This window comes from Panulirus ornatus, chromosome 56 (assembly GCF_036320965.1).
Source record: "Panulirus ornatus isolate Po-2019 chromosome 56, ASM3632096v1, whole genome shotgun sequence".
NCBI classification, from domain to species: Eukaryota; Metazoa; Arthropoda; class Malacostraca; order Decapoda; family Palinuridae; genus Panulirus; species Panulirus ornatus.
The window spans coordinates 16,776,870-16,794,061 of record NC_092279.1 but is presented as its reverse complement, the minus strand read 5'-3'; the positions used below and the strand labels follow the sequence as shown (position 1 = coordinate 16,794,061).

At 36.9% G+C, this 17,192-nt stretch overlaps 2 protein-coding genes across 3 annotated transcripts in view; one reads left to right on the top strand and one right to left on the bottom strand.

Annotated features, from left to right (window-relative positions):
- Positions 1–2,058: 2,058 nt before the first annotated feature.
- The window catches only part of LOC139765961 (stromal cell-derived factor 2-like), a 17,397-nt gene continuing 2,263 nt past the window's right edge, over positions 2,059–17,192 (bottom strand). Inside the window, exons 1-6 of one of the 2 annotated variants that reach the window (XM_071693975.1) lie at positions 14,049–14,187; positions 10,462–10,934; positions 8,780–8,841; positions 6,966–7,099; positions 5,213–5,434; positions 2,059–5,039 (exon numbers count right to left, since the gene is read on the bottom strand). In XM_071693975.1, the coding sequence (XP_071550076.1) occupies positions 4,865–5,039; positions 5,213–5,434; positions 6,966–7,099; positions 8,780–8,841; positions 10,462–10,513 (645 nt within the window). In that variant the 5' untranslated portion in view covers positions 10,514–10,934; positions 14,049–14,187 and the 3' untranslated portion in view covers positions 2,059–4,864. Of the gene's footprint in view, positions 5,040–5,212; positions 5,435–6,965; positions 7,100–8,779; positions 8,842–10,461; positions 10,935–14,048; positions 14,188–17,192 lie in introns of those variants that run through there. The other variant, XM_071693976.1, reaches the window with a different exon arrangement.
- The window catches only part of REPTOR-BP (REPTOR-binding partner), a 16,626-nt gene continuing 13,921 nt past the window's right edge, over positions 14,488–17,192 (top strand). Inside the window, exon 1 of the mRNA XM_071693977.1 lies at positions 14,488–14,644. Within this exon, the coding sequence (XP_071550078.1) occupies positions 14,597–14,644 (48 nt within the window). The 5' untranslated portion in view covers positions 14,488–14,596. The remainder of the gene's footprint in view (positions 14,645–17,192) is intronic.

Sequence of the window (17,192 nt, the reverse complement as noted above, 5' to 3'; positions counted from 1 at the left end):
TATTAGATTTGTCTGTTTTCCTGGCGCCATCTCGCTGAAGCAAGGGGTAGCGATGCGAATGTTTCCTGTGGAGCGGGGTAGCGCCAGAAATGGACGAAGGCAAGTATATGTACACGTTTATATATGTATATGTTGATGTGTACATGCATGTATATGTTCGTGTATGGGCTCAGATTGGGGTGTCTGAATGTTACATATATTAATGAGTGGATGGGCCAATCTTCGTCTGTTTCCTAGTGATACCTCACTTGTCCCGCGTCATGCGAGGTCACTTAAGGGTAAGAAAGACCCTGGATAGAGTGTGGCATAATGTGTACTGGCCTGGTGTCCGCCGTGATCTGGCTCAGTATGTAGAGAAGTATGTAAAGACGTGTCATACATGTCAAGTGACAGGGAAGCATAATGAAAAGCTTAAGGCTCCTCTGTTCGCGTTACAGTTGACAGTGTGGGCACCTTGCCCAAAACCCCATCTAGAAGCTGATACATTTTGAGCATTATTGATATGACAAGATATCCTGAAGCGATACCTTTAAGAAGCATGAATGCAAAAGCTGTTGCCAGGGAATTACTTAGCTTCTTCACAAAGTTTTGACTACTGAAAGAGGTGCAATCTGATCAGGGGTCCAATTCTGCCCAGAACTTTTCAATAAACCCTGATAGAATCGATTATCGGTAAGATTACCTCCACCACTTACCACCCTCAGAGTCAGGGTGCATTGGAACACAACCATTCCACATTGAAGTCCATGCTGAAAGAGTACTGTGCCAAAAACACTGGCAACTGGGATAAGGGACAGTCGTTCCTTTTGTTTGCCACTAGAGAGGTGCCAAATGAGTCTAGGTTTCTCCCCTTTGAGCTGATGTTTGCCGATGAGGATCGAGGGCCTCTTAAGTCATTGAAAGACGTATGGCAGAACGGGTGAGTGTGTTGGACTGTTAGACTATATCAGCAAGTTAAAGGAGAGGGAAGCAAAACTCTTGCACCTGACAGGGAAGCAAAGTGCGCATATATCTGCCTTGCTCTCAAAACACCCAGAGGTTTCCCGAAGCACACCTGGACAAACCTCAGTGACAATCCACGATTTAGAGGTGGGAGATGCCCAGCCTATTAAACAAGCTCCGTACCAGGCAAGTCCACAACAGGCAAACATTTCTCAGAAGGGGCTAAACTATATGACTGAGCCGTGTCAGTTAGAGTGGAGCTCACCTGTGACCCTTGTACCCAAGCCTGACATGACATATCAGTTCTGTGTTGACCACCGCCAAATCAAAGAGGTTATAAGTGCTGACATTTACTCCCTGCTGTGTGTGGAAGATTGCATAGATCAAGTTGGCAATGGTCACTATCTGACAAAACTGGACCTCAGGAAAGGACACTGGCAAATCGAATTAACTGAGACAGATGGGACAGACATAAATGTAAAGCGATACCTTTTGGCAAGAAAATGCCCCTGCCACATTTCAGCGACTTATGGACATTCTCATCAGGGATTTGCCTGGCTGTGTAGTTTATTTGGATGATATTGTGATATACAGAAATATGTAATGCCTGTACTCAGACATTCAAACATTCATTTATGCATGTTTGAAAGTCACTAAAACTTGCACATATTTGCACATCTGCAATGCACATACATATACTTATTGGTGTACACACATGCACAATTAATGAAACACATATGCTAGGTTATGCATGTCCACTTACCCATATTTTCTTTTCCATTCCCCTGTCCTATCCTGTTCATCTGCTTTTACAGCACATTCCAGCAATTCGAATTCCTCCATACACCACTCACAGGACATCTCAAAATTTGATGACAGCTACTTCTCATAACACATTTGTAAAATATTAATTCACTGTGAATCCATCTCAAGAGCTCACACATGAATAATTTCTAAATCACTTTGTCAACACATCAGCTGTATTCATATGCCTGTAAATTGTGCTCCAAAATCTTCAGTACTCTGTATCCAACTTCAATCTGATTAGAATTTACCCGTCAACCAGTCAGTATGAAATGAATAGGATATAAAATATGTGGATAAGTGAAAATGCAGTTGTGCTGTTCACTCATAATTCAGCTTTCCAGACAAACACACTGACAGTGCCCTTAAAGCAATAAATAAAACATATTTCATTGAAAAATATTTGCAATTCTTTTTTACATGACAAATGTGTGCTCAGTTTCCTCTTGAAATAATGAAGTTTATGATAAAATACATTACTTGAGATCTTATATTACAGACTACAAAGAAATTTCCAGGATCCTTCAATTTTTGTTTCATCTTTTAGGTATACAGGTAAAAAAACTTCCAAATTTTGAATGTCAAAAATTTGAAGGTCTCTAAATCTAAATTCAAAATATTCTTGTTTCTCTTCTTTCTATTGTCAAACTGTCATGTACAGCCCTTGGCTTCCAAACAATCAATATGTAATCAATAAAATGATATACTAAATTGTATTTTTCATTTAGTTTTGTAAATAATATTTTCCGGTAGGTTCTTACCTAATGCATAAACTGATACTTGACTACATATGCAGAAAATTACTGTAGAAAACTATAATCAGTAACATAATACATTGTATTTTTCATACGTTTTTCACAAATTTCTCTTCAGGAGGTCCTTACTTTTTGAATGAATTCATAATCTACATATTTACAAAAATAGAGAAACTAGTGAAGGTAGACTGGGTGTGGCAAATCCCCGAAAAACTGCATTTTTTAATGTTAGCTGAGGCAACATGGGCAACTGAATGCCCTAATCATGGCCATCTCATTAAAATTATATATGTATAGACACCTGAGGAGGGGGAGAAAGAATTCTATCTCCAAATGCCCTGTATGTCATAGAAGGTGACTGACTTGCATGGGAGTTGGGGGGTAAAATCCTCCCCCCTGTTTTATTTTCCAAAAGAAGGAAAAGAGAAGGGGGCCTCATGAGGATTTTTTTCCTTCTTGAGCTCAGTCATTCTGTTCTTGAAGCTACCTCACTAACACAGGAAATGGCAAATAAGTATGAAATGGTTTGGACATATAGGGAGAATGAGTACGGAAAGGTTGACAAAAAGAATATATGTGTCAGAGGTGGAGGGAACAAGGAGAAGTAGGGGACCAAACTGGAGGTGGAAGGATGGAGTGAAAAAGATTTTGAGCGATTGGGGCCTGAATATACAAGAGGGTGAGAGGCATGCAAGATATAGTGAATTGGAACGATGTGGTATACCAGGATCGATGTGCTGTCAATGAACTGAACCAGGGTATGTGAAACGTATGGGGTAAACCATGGAAAAGTCTATGGGGCCTGGATATGGATAGGGAGCTGTGGTTTCGGTGCATTACACATGACAGCTAGAGACTGAGTGTGAACGAATGTGGCCTTTCATACCTGATTGTCATTTCCCATGTTACCAAAGTAGCACCAGAAACAGATGAAGGCCACATCAGCTTACATACATTCTCTAGCTATCATGATGTGTAACATTCTCTCCTTCCACACATTCTTCAGCACTTCCAGAACCTTCACCTCCTCCCCACCCTATGACTAGCTTCTGCTTCCATGGTTCCATTCCCCAGAAGTTCCCATGTGGGAGAAGCAGAAATAAGTGACAGCTATCTGAGTTAGAGATGTGCAATTTGACCAGTGAAGTGCTGGCTCACTATATAACTATCACTAACCTATATAACTATCACTAACCCTCCTGGTGCCCAGGCAGTTAGTACCAGTAATAGCCAATATCAGCCAAAGAAAAAATTTAATCATTTCACCCTAATATTCTCATCAGGTCAGTCTCCCAAACAAGAGAATACATCTTCAATACCAAATTAAAAAAGTAGTAAATGAGTGAGGTCTTATGTAATGAAAAAAAAATGAATAAATAAGGTCTTACGATATGAAAGAACATGATACAAGGATAACAAAACAAACATGAAACAAGTGATAATATCCTTGACTTACCCAAAATCAAGTAAGAGCATTCCAAGGAAAACTGTGTAGAAAAATATGAATTCATCGATTAAAACTTGAATGTTTTGAAATGAAAATTGTCACTAATGATCAGCAGGAATTAAAACCTCAATCTATTTCAACTATTTTCTATAATTTTTGAATATGCAGATAATCATCAATTTGACCATTTGGTTAGAACCATACGAACCAACAGAAAAGAACAGTGTATGAATGATATGTGAAAAATACAATTTACCATATCATTTTCTCGACTATACACTGAAACTAAGGGATGAAGGAGCTAGGTAAGAATTCCATCTCCTTGTTTTAACAAAACCCCAACAACAGAAGAAATATACCTGAATGACACAGTGAATCCATCCAAATTGGCTGATTTATGTTCAAATGAATAAGGAGAACAATACTTGATATACGAAGATTTGAAACCAATCAGAAAAAACAGAACTATTATGCCCTTGTGGCCTCACCAAATCAGATTTACTAGCATTTATTTGAATGTACAAGGACAAAGTTTAGGTATCCAAAGTCCAAGTTTTTCCAAAATTCAAACAATATTTGATTCCATACCATTTGAGTTTTGGAAATTTTACCTGTAAAACCAAATAATACTGATAACTTGTTTCATCCATTTGGATGAAAAAAGCAATATCTTGCACTTCGAAACAAAGTATACATATTCTAAGTAACTTCAAAGATAAAAAAAACACTGTAAACTTGACTGTATTAACTTTTCACAAAGTGCTATTTAATAACACACAGAGATATTTCACTTTCACATATATAACACAGTCCTGACTTACATGTCTTTCATGAAAATGGTATCAGTATAAGAAAATGCTATAAACACGTAGCTACTGGCACACTTCACATTAGGTACACTATGAGAGAAATAATATCAGAGTTCTGATGGATCATGGTATATTCTACTATCTTCTGAGAAATCTGATGGATTGATGAAGACCCCTTCCATGGTCTGCCATTTAGCTTGTACTCCTGGTCGTGCTAACCCTACAACTTCATTCTGGCCATGGATAGGGCGACCATATTGTTGCCCTGTTACACCAAGGTACCTGTAAAAGCATGTTTCTGGTTATAGTGATGAAAGCAAGCATCATGGTAAACTATCAGCAAAACAAAAATTCAAATTTCACTGAATCTAATGAACAAGAAATCTATGATACCCCTGTAAAAACAAAAATTGTGAGATATGGACTAGCAAAATAAAAATTCATAAGTTACATACACATCTGTGTCAACATGTCGGACCATGATGTTCTGGTGACGGCCCCATTCTTCACCATCACAGATGACCATCCATTCATCCCCAGAATCTCCTTCACCTTCCTCCCCAAAAGCAGATATCTCTTGTTTGTCTGACAGTGGTGATGAAAAGAGGTGTGAATGCAGATTCTTCCTCGTTGGTAGGTGCTCCAGGCGAATGGTTTGTCCACAAGCAACAGGTTCCCTAATGAACATGAAAGTATTGGTACTGTGAAAGCAATTAACTACAATTTTTGGCTGGGTATAACACTATTTTTGAGAGCCAAAAAAGACACCAAAATATAATATCCCCCAACCCCGTTTCAATATCATAATTTATAACAGATAAAGCCACTTTAACCCCTTCACACTGCATTCTTACCTCACTCTCCAAGACCCTTGCATTTATCTCACACACCCCTGCCATTGGCCCACCTTCAAGTGGAATCACCTCTCTCTAGGTACTTGTACAGAGGCCTAACATTATTTATAAAAAACTTGCTACTTTTAATAGCTACCCTCCAAAACCATATATATGTAACAACCTCCACAGAGCATCCTATTATATGTTTCTCCCAACCCATAAATGTCACATAAAAATCCTTCTCTCTCACTAAAGTATATCTCACACATTCTTGAAAGCAAATACATGATCCTCACATCCTCTACCACTTCTGAAACCTCAAACCCAGTACACTTAACACACTTATACCTCAGTAACTTTTGAACACTCAAACTTCTACTGCTTGGCCTTTATACAATAGCACTATACAGGCATTCAGCCAATCCTCAGCCACCTTGTCACATTTCATCTCACACAAGAATTTTAAACACTTTTTTTGTCACACTACATACCATGACTCACTTTGCATACCTCCCAACCCAAACACCAACCACACTACCATCAAAAACATACAAAATTTCAAATTACTCACTCTATCTCTTCATATCATCCCTAGCTGTTTTTTCTCATTTGTTTTCTTGTTCTTTTCATAATATTAACCTTCTTCCAATACATTATTTTCTTCTCTCTTGAATTTGTTCATACTTTCTCACCCCAATTCTCACTTACCATCTTCAGATACTGTACCTTCCTCTTGACATCCTACTACTTTCTTTCATACGTCTTCCACTCAATCTCACACCTTCCCTGTAACACAAATACATCTTTATTCTTTCTCTAGAAATTTAAATGTTATCCCACCATTCACCACCCTTACTTACCTGCCCACCTCTCACCCTCCATATAACACACACTTCTTTCACACATACCAGCATTACTTCCTTAAACACCTCCCATTCCTCACCCAATCTCCTAGCTTCATTTACTCTCACCATTTGCCATTCAATAACACTCAGTGTCTCCTGGTGTCTCTTCAAACAAACCTTTTTCTCAAGCTTACCTACTTTCACTACCATCTTTCCACTCACATCATTAACAATTCTTTTTTTCCAAAAGCTTCCAAAATCTTCACCATTGCCTCCATATAATAGTCTTTCTTGAGCATGCCTTTCATTTAGTGCATAATGCATAATATATACTTATCTATGTTCCTTTTCTTAAGTTAGATATTTCTGATCACCAGTCCTTTCACTAAACACAACTCCACAAGCTGGTCACCATTTCCATTCAGGTTACCAAAGTCAAGCAATAACTCATCTACTATGCTGAAATATAAATATTGTAAATAAATATGTAAATAATATATACTCAATATCCTGAACAGTCAACGTACCCCCGTTTGCATGGTTTCTTTGCTACGCCCTTTATAAGCCAGTTAGAGTTGTGGTCTTCTTGCTGTGGTGTTCCTGTTACTGATTGCTGACCTGAACCAGAACCATATTTCACATCATGGGAGTGAAGACGAACCTAAAAAAATGAATACTTAAAGTTACAAATCATACACATTGAACTGGGATGATGGTCAGCTTCCATTAAGACTGCCCGTTTTAAAACTACTGAGAACTGCTACCAGAATACCAAAAAGTACAAATATGACAAAGAACCAGGATAACAATTATCTTAAGACTGTTCATCAAACTACAAATGAGTGCCAAACATTACAAGCACAAAAATCCATCTCTAACATGAAATAATCAAATAAAAACTCAGTATCATAACAGTATAGATTTCAAAACTGCCCCATGTGCTATGTACTTCCTCGTTCATTCATTTGGATTACAAAATTACAAATCTAGTAGTATATTAGCCTTTCAACAAATCTTCATGTAGATCTACAATGCCTGGTAAAAGGAACCTAACACACATCTATAATTAGCACTTTCACACCAGCTGATTTGTAATGGTACATGATGCATATGACCTTTAAAAATAATTACAAAGCTATTCAGCAATGACTTCGGGGAATAATACACCAGACTGCTATGTTTGATCCACAGCATGAGTGCCTACAGTCAAAACTAATGTTATAAAAATATTGCAGACAATGATGAAAAGAGGTGGTGACACTAAACATGGAGACACCATGCTGTGCAGCACTTACCACTACCTCAGCAATCCCACATCCTCCCACCAGTTTTTATTTCTTATGGGAAAAATCGAAGCCTACTTCATTTGCTTATCTTTTCTTTTCTTATCTGTTTCTTTTTTCATAGTGTTTCCCCTTTTCTAGAAAAACACAATTTTTCAGAATCATCAGGAAATTTAGGTACCTGTTTTGGGGGGGTTAAGATGGAACAATGAAGAAACTTCATCAAAAATTGAAGCACTTTTAAAAAAAATTTATTTCTTTTGCCTGTATGTGCAAAACACTAGCAACTTTCCTGTAATTTATTCTTATATATTTTGGGTTGCACTAACTCTCTTTTTCACAAGCTTCAAAATCAAATTTCATGGGGTGCTTGTATTCCTGATTTTATAACTTTCATACATTTCAATACTCACAACATATACTTCATAGAATATATAATACACCGTACACATTAGACAGGATGCCACCTGATTACTCCCCTACGAAACATTTTTTCTAAAACGCAACCAGCAACTGCATGTACACCTATCATAAAATAATTCATGTTGTATAAAATCAATTTACTTTGGCACACACAGGAAAAGAACCGTAAAGACTTTAACAAAGTGCAAAGAGAATAATGGAGCTTTCAACAGGAGAGAATATGCAGCTGAAAAGGTGATGTGGGAACAAGACTAGCAATGATTTCAAGATTCTATATAAATTAACACTGTCCTGGGTATATGCTGGTACACAAATATAATAATGCTAATGTTTGTATATACAACTAAATGTGGTTCAAAGACAGCAATGCTATGCACAATTCCTGCCAACAATCACTACTGATTACTTAAGTTTGGTTATCTGTTTACTAAACATCTAAAATAAGGTCAAAATATTTGTGAAAATGCAGTAGTGTACACATATCCAAAATTTTACATAATTATACCTTCCAGTTGCTAAACTACAGCAAACATAATCCTTTCACTTAATATAATTTCACTTTTACAAAACTAAAGTAATAAACAAATAAAGTAAAGAACCTCAAACATTTCAAAATCAACTGGGTCCACACCCACCTTGTAATATGCATTGTACAGTTTCACCACAGACCCACATGTTACATGTTGAGTCCCTCGCCCTGCAACAAAAACACCTGTCAATAAACTTCTCCCTTATAATGAAAATATGAGAAAACTGAAAAGTAAAAAATTTTATATCGTACCATGCAACTCCTAATTATACTGATGGTTTAATAATGAATAATTATATCAATATCAAACTAAACTGATTCAAAGTAAAACATATACAAGGACTACTGATATTTCCCTTGAGGACTTTTTCCCTTTAAATCTCTCATTATACTAAAGATAATTTACCTCATATCCCTTCTATCATAGAACTAAAAGCTAATTATAAATTCTCTAAGGAACTCTTTAAGTTACATCCAAATTGATGCTAAGAAATATTTCACCCATACATTAACCTCTGTATCGCATCAGTGCTAATATTCCCTCTATACTAATATATTATCTAATATCAAAAAATCCATTTATTTGTTAATACAGTTACTAGAAAAAAAATTCTAAACAAAATTAGATACATCTAGGTGAAACACTGTTTACATCTGCTATCTGCTCTTTCATTTATGCTGCTCTGCTGCCAAGCATATGAACTACTACAGTACTCTCTGGCAAAAGTAGAGATGTGGTATTTTTGTCAACAAGCAAATATGGCTACTCAGGTTTTTGATCACTTAAGTCAGTTATCTTGTACAAATGTCACAGCTTCAAAATCTATGCTGCAGTGTCTGGTACGGATGTGCAGAATGCCACTACCATTGTTAATGGTTTAGCATTTTCCCTCAAGGAAAAGGTGTCCAGTATCAGATATTTCCAAAAGGCAAAGGTGTCCAGTATAAGAATATGAACTATATACACAGGCCACATGGGAAAAAAAAATACTGGAGCTTTCACAAATCAGCTGCAGTAAATTCATTATCAAAAACTGACGTACACTGGTCATTCACAATTTCAATGACAGAATACCATCTACCAAACATATTTTCAACAACAGCGATATACATCTATGGAGAGTAATTCCAATATTTTTTCTTTGTATTAAAAAAAATTAAGATCTCATCTAAACTCTTGCAAGAGCCGAGACTTACTCTAATATTCAATATACCCAAAATATACCATACATTATTATCACCTTCCTTCTGCCACAATGAATCTGTACAGTTGTAGATAAATAAACTTTGAACACTAAACACAGAACAAATTTCCCCATTAACATTGAACATATCGTAAATTCTGGTTGCTTTAAGGAAAGTAAGGGAGGTGGTTTTCAGGGGTTCTGTTGAAATCTAAAGGTTAACAATTTCACATTTTCCTAGATTTACTATACCATCACTTGCACAATTGATGTTCCTCTTCATGTTCCCCAGTCTAAGTCATTCTTCTACCTAAAAGGAGTTCATAAATCCACATATTATTTCTGAGGTGGCCCAGAACTGGTATTGTACCATTATCACTGGTATATTCATGTCTGTTGCTCTCAAGGTATTTGACCGCCCATGACTACAGACGTTTGTGCCTTACTATTCCACCATATAACTTCAAACACTTTGTACAATTTCACCAGCACAATCCTAATGAGTTTAAACATTTTCCTTGTGGGGAAATATCAGCATGCTTCCACTGCTGTCAAGATTCTAACATAATATAGACAATTACACATCCAAGAGTGCTGTACGTACCACAAACACACATAAATAGGGAGACGAAACAAAGGGCCCCCTGTAATCTCATTGTCACTGGAAACACTGGTTGAGAGTCTCTTGTTCCCTGAAGCAGTTAAAAGCTCTCCTAAGGTCTATCCAATACACCCGCAGGAGCCACAGACTCAGTCATGGACCGCGGTGAGCTTGAGGCTGCGCTGCTCAACGTCAACACACGTCAACCTTCCTGATTGGTGGAGAGGCATCTTACGTCATAGCCAGACATCGTAGGCTAACGTTCTCTTGTCGTACTGGGTAAATGTTGTCGTGCAACGTGGTGCGCTATTTGTAGTAGCTTGTCTCTTATCCTCGTGCATTATCAGCTAACCTGTCCAACGACCGGTCGCTGTAAAGAGGTGTTTAGAAGAACGAGATGACCTCGGGAAGATCCTTATCTGCCGACGAACGAGATGACCTCGGGAAGATCCTTATCTGGGTCCTTGCTACAGCTCCTGAAGATAAAATGAAAACGAAATTTGGCATTTCGTTATCTTTTGTGCCCCTGGACAACTCTTAGTACTAGCCATTCTATAGATTTTGCAATTATTTTACTTCATACGTTCTTTACATCTAGGGCGCTCTATGTCTGATGCCAAGATGTTATCTTACATTAGTAAAGTTCTTGAAAAAAAAATTTTTAATTCTATGGGTGACGTAACATTATGAATGTCAAATACAATGTACATCAAAATATTTTTTTAGAGTAAGAGGAAGTAAAGTGTTTATGATGCTACGAAAACCGTGAGAAACATCAATTTATCACGGGTATACGCTCACTCAGTCTCAAACTGTCTAAATGCATATGGTATATATATATATATATATATATATATATATATATATATATATATATATATATATATATATATATACCATTTCCCGCGTTAGCGAGGTAGCGTCAAGAACAGAAGAGTCAGCCTTAAGAGGGAAAATCCTCACTTGGTTCCCTTCTCTGTTCCTTCTTTTAGAAAAGCGAAAACTGGAGGGGAGGATTTCCAGCCCCCACCCGTTTTAAGTCGCCTTCTACGACACGCAAGGAATACATATGAAGTATTCTTTCTTCCATAACCCTAGGGATAATATATATACTGCAAGAGGTCACAGTGGTGAGCGTGATCTAGTGTATGCTAATTACACCGAGGAAAATGAAACACAATAAGCTCCCACGTGCACTTTTGTGTAATAAACACATCGGCAGGGGAGATACAAGAAAGGGATAGAAGACCTAGAACAGTCAGGTGATATACAATGAAGATACGTAGCTTAGACGCAATTGGTAAAAAAAAAAAAAACTACATTTGTGTGTAGATTTAAGACAGGGCAACATTACTGCAACACTTTCTACAAGTAACACAAATAGTAATCACTATCGGTATCAACACACACACACACACACACACACACACACACACAAATACACGATGGGACAAAGGGAAAGACGCCCTCAATATGGTTGCTTTGCAAGATATAAGCTTCAGGACTCTGGCGACAGAGTCCTGTATTAGGAGAATAGTTAGGTACACAAACTGTCCGCTGACAAACATCAGAGGAGGTTTTAAGTAAATGCATAGTATTTAGGTAGCTATTCATATGATACGTAAGATCAAAACTAGAATATGCTACTCTCAGGTTTGGTAATCATGTAAAGCAGAAAGAGTTCGCAGAGGTCGAGAGGAGGCCAACATAGATGGAACCATAACTAAGACAGCGAAGCTACAAGGAAAGACTGGAGGCTCTAAATCTATCCACCTTATCAATGAAGACCGAGGGGTGACCTGATCACGACCTTTACAGTAAAAAAAAAAAAAATCGATGTGGACAGCAGACAGTTCTACGAGATATAGTTTTACAACAACCAGAGGGCATGAAATCAAGTGGTCTTAATGTATTCGTGTTCTTGCAGAGGAGGATAACATCACTGGTATTAGAAAGGTGGGAGGGGAAAGGGGAAAGAAATGTAGATTAACATAAAACGAAATAATCAGGCTAATCAAACACGCACCAGATGGTCTCTCCTTTTGGACCGTACGAATGCGCTAAAGCACTTGCCAAGCCTCTCGAAATACTGTCCAATAGGACTCTACAGGGTTCTCAAGATGTGGAACACGGCAAATGTCGTGCCTATCTTCAAAACGGAGACTGCGAAATCGCATTAAACTATAGAACCGTTTCGTTGGCAAGTGTTGCTTGTAAAGCACTGGAAAAGGTCATGAAAAACACGAATAATTAACTGCAAAGAACTTCTTAACTTGGGAACAACACGGCTTCAGTAAGAGAAGGTTCTTTATTAAATTACGATCCTGCTAAACTTAAGACGAGGTGAGCTCGCTCTTAAACCAAAGAGAACGATGTGTGCTCTTTAATTGCCAGAAATCCTTTACATTATTCCTCAGCGAAGGTTGTTTGGGAAGCCAGAAATACTAGCAGAAATACAGGGTAAACTTCGCTAGGGTGAGGATAACCTATGCGTTAAGGAGCAAAACAGGCAGGTAAGAGACACATTCTCATAATGGGTTACGGTAACAAGAGGAGCCATAATGCATGGTCTTAGGCCCCTGCTTTTCTTGGTGTACGTAAATTACTTGCCAGGAGGACTAGCCTCGTCCCGATATATATATTTGCGGATGATGACAAGGTCATAAGAGAAATGAAAATCCTTGCATCAGCTTAGAGGGGAACCTGAACACAAGCTCCAAGGTTGTTTAGACAAATGGATGAAAACAATCTGAATGGACAGGTAATGGGGATGGGGTACAGCGGAGGAGGGCTACAATATGGACTTCAGTAACTTCATTCAAAGAATGTTAAGGATACCAATTTTTGTAATATCTATGCTGCAAATAGGTGATTAAGTATATTTAGGAGTATCATGACTAGTAGAGCAATGGTGTCGTTTTCTATAGTAGACTTGCAAAGTGTTACTGGCCAGTTACTGATCTAAAACGACAATATTAGATTCTCCTAATTACACTTGAAAAATGTTATTGGCCTGTGTTACCTGCTGAAAGGTCAATTCTGCATTCTCTGAGAAGTAGGTAGGTCAAATATTTTATTATTTCAACTAGCAGACCACAATGTTAGTCAGAATCTATCAAAATTACACATCGAAAATGCTTCTAGCCAATTGCTGAATTGAAATGTCACAAGGGATTAGCTTACGAAATTTTGGAATCTATATCTGGTGACCAACTTCTCAATTTTAACTTTCTGAGAATACAGAACCAGTAAATAAGTTCCACTGTGTACATAATATTACACACGCTCAGCAATATGATGATATCTCGACAGGCAGCACACAGTTTTTAATATTAGCACAAACTCCACTGCCGATAATGCTTTAAATACAAATAACCTTGTTCCATGTGTCTGCATTACTTTTCAAATTACATATGTAGTTTTACCGAAACCTATTGTGTGCATTTTGCCACCATTGGTAAGTGATCCCCCCAAAAAGAGTATTCCCGCCATGCGTGTGTTTGCTCAAGGTAGTGTCAATTTCATTATCTTCACAATTTTTCGCAATGTACTACCAACGTGAAACTATAAAACCAATGCCTTTTTTATACCTTCAAAGACTTCTGTTGAAGCATGATAACAGAGCGCAGAGCTGATATCGTACGAATCATTCCATTTTCAGGCATCCGACAACTAAAAATGGGAGTAAAATATTTGTCGTCCAATGAGAACTCCACTTGCACTAGTGATGCAATCACAGCTGATCATTCCAACAATATTATCATTACCATATTTTTCTCTCATATTATGAAATAGAACACTCACTTACATAAATTCAAAACAATTTTTAAATTCTATAATATTCATTTCATTTTAGTTTGACATTATTCAATAAAAATAGAAAATAACCTTTTATAACACGTTTTTGTACCCAGTTTGATTTTCATGCTTCATGTTGCCCATTGGTCAATAAAACAAGGATATGACGTTTCAACCTCAGGAACCAATCAGCTCTTTCCCATAGACATTAGATTATTATGACGTCAATAGAATCCTTCGGTCACTTGGGTGTTTGTAAACATAGACACGTTGGAGAAATCTTTAACATTATTATGTGAATAATTTCCCTGTTACGGAGTGGAAGCAAGTCCTCCTGATAATGGAGGTCGACGACCTTCACTCTCAAGAGCCTGAGCTCGAGATGGAAGTAAGTAAATAAGAGTGAAATAGGGAAATGTCTCAAGATATCTTTGTTAATACAGAAAACGAGATTCACCATTTTCATTTCCTGTTGCTGAGTCATTCTTTTATCACCTCATTGATACTTTTGTCAAGCAACCAGGCCTGACTAACATCGTTAGCTTTAGTGCAATAAAATATCGATAGAGTTCTCAAAGATTTGTTGGAGATGCTACATTTACCATTCCAGTATTTTCCCAATTTAGACAGCCATTTCAAGGTTCAGTTTTTGGTGGAACCACAGTATTTGAAGTGTTAAAAGGAATATAATCAATTATTCACTCATCTTGGGCCACTGTATTTTACATTTTTCTCCAAAAAATGGTTAAGGTAAATAGCTGCTAGATCCATGAAACTCGTGAAGGGAGAATTAGCGCTACATCAGTTATTTCTACATTTTCCCCAACCTCATTTTAATATTAGAAGTACATGTTGATTTATCCTACCTTACTCAATTTTGTAATAAATCGTAAGCTAGTGAAGAGTGGATGTTGTAGTCAAGATTCCATCTCATGGCTATAGCTCTCCCTAAGCAATGAAATGCAAGAGGACTAAATTAGGGTTGGTGAAATACTCCTGCAGTACTTTAGGAGATCAAGTTACCTTATGAGATTTATGTGGCTATTAGCAGATTACAAATATTCAGTTTGTATTGCCATAATTATATTTTGTGGTTTCCTATCCAGTAATGCGATACTATACTTTCTGCTCTGTAGTGGTAAGTGATAGTTTTAGCCTTCACAAAACTCACATAAATCCAAGAGATTCATTTTCAACTGGTTCTATTATAGCATCAAAGGTGTAACTCATAGATCCTTCTGCAGTTCTCTTTTAGTTTGTGTTTAAGGATTTCTTTTATAATCCTTTGGATTTTGATGCACTATAAATCATAAAAATTCATACAAAGAAAAACTATTAAATATAAATTTCATGAGTATTACTGGTGCACTTCAGTGAATCTCCTAATGTTGCAAAGCTACTTCTCACTGAAATCCAAGAGCACTGACACTTTTGCCCTTACTGATGATTTCATCCCTCATATTCACCGGCACTGTGATCTCTGCTGACAGTTTGTTTCCTCTCATTTACTCACCACTGTGGCCCCTCCTAACTGACAATTCAGCCCCTACCAAACTACAATTTGTTTCATGTCAAATGAAATTTTGGCTCCTATCAGCTGAAACTTAGGCCCTTATCTTATGATAATACCATCTTCTATTTTTGCATTATAAATGTTACACATTTCCATGCTCCATCTGTGAATATTGAAAGTATGTGATCTTTGAATTATTTCTAACACAAGAAAGTGTTGAAGATTTTTCATTTGGTAATTGCCTATTTGTCCTGTATAGCAAGAGTTCACCTCTAATCAGACCTTGTCTCTTGAACTTTCATGCCAACAAGTAGCCTTCATTATAACTTTATGACAGCCTTAAAAACCAAATAATCAACCAAACAATTTCCGTGTTCGTGAAAATATGCATACAGATTCAGTATGTCATTAATTGTGGTAGCATATGATTCTGCTTAGCTTATTAATAGAACTAATCTCAACTAATACTGGTCTCAGTGCAATTTTGTCATTACTGTAATTATTACTGTGATGATAAGACAGTGATTTATAGCTTGTATGATGATATATTCAACATCAGTATGTACACACATGTAAAAAAGAAAAAATTAATATCTACAAATAAGTGAAATGATTGACACGTGGTGGACTGAGTGATCTCAACCCACCCACATTATTGTTATGATTGCCAGTGAGTGATGATTAGATGCTATAGCTTCCTTTATGATTTATTGAATATCATTATAATCATATATACAAAAAACCTGTTTGTATAACATCTAAAGAAATGAACTGATAAAGAAAAAATCTACCTTGCAATCCTGGCCCACATATTTTTTTATTAATATTGATTCATGATTTGTGATGACAGATATTGGACAGAACATATGAATTATATTAATGAATATGTCAAGAATCCAGACTATGATAATGAGGTATTTAAGAGGATCATATGGTATGACTAGATTGAATGAGGAAAGTAATGAGGAGAATTCTGAAGTGGTGAAACTTTATGGATTTCAGTGGGAAGTATGGCATGGCCTGAAGCAGTGAAATCCAAGAGGAATGCAGTAGTATTAGTGAGATACTGATATAATGCTGAGACACCCAGTCCGCTAATGAATCCCCTTGGATTTTGGTGGATTTAGGCCAGTTATGTTGAGGAGACTAAGGAAATATATTTCTTGCCACATTGTTACATATCCCTCATAAAATGATGAGATTTTACATTACTGTACATTTACAAACACTGAGGATGACCAGTTGTGAACTAAAAATCAAAAGTTATAAGATTCCAATGGAAACAAGAGAGAAATGCATTTAACTGCAATCATTCCGAAGTGGCAAGGCACAGCAGATGACATATATGCATCAACTACAAAGAAGTGTTAGAATACAAAGTGAATCTTACCTGTTAGGTGAGGTTTTCAAGGATTCTTTTGAC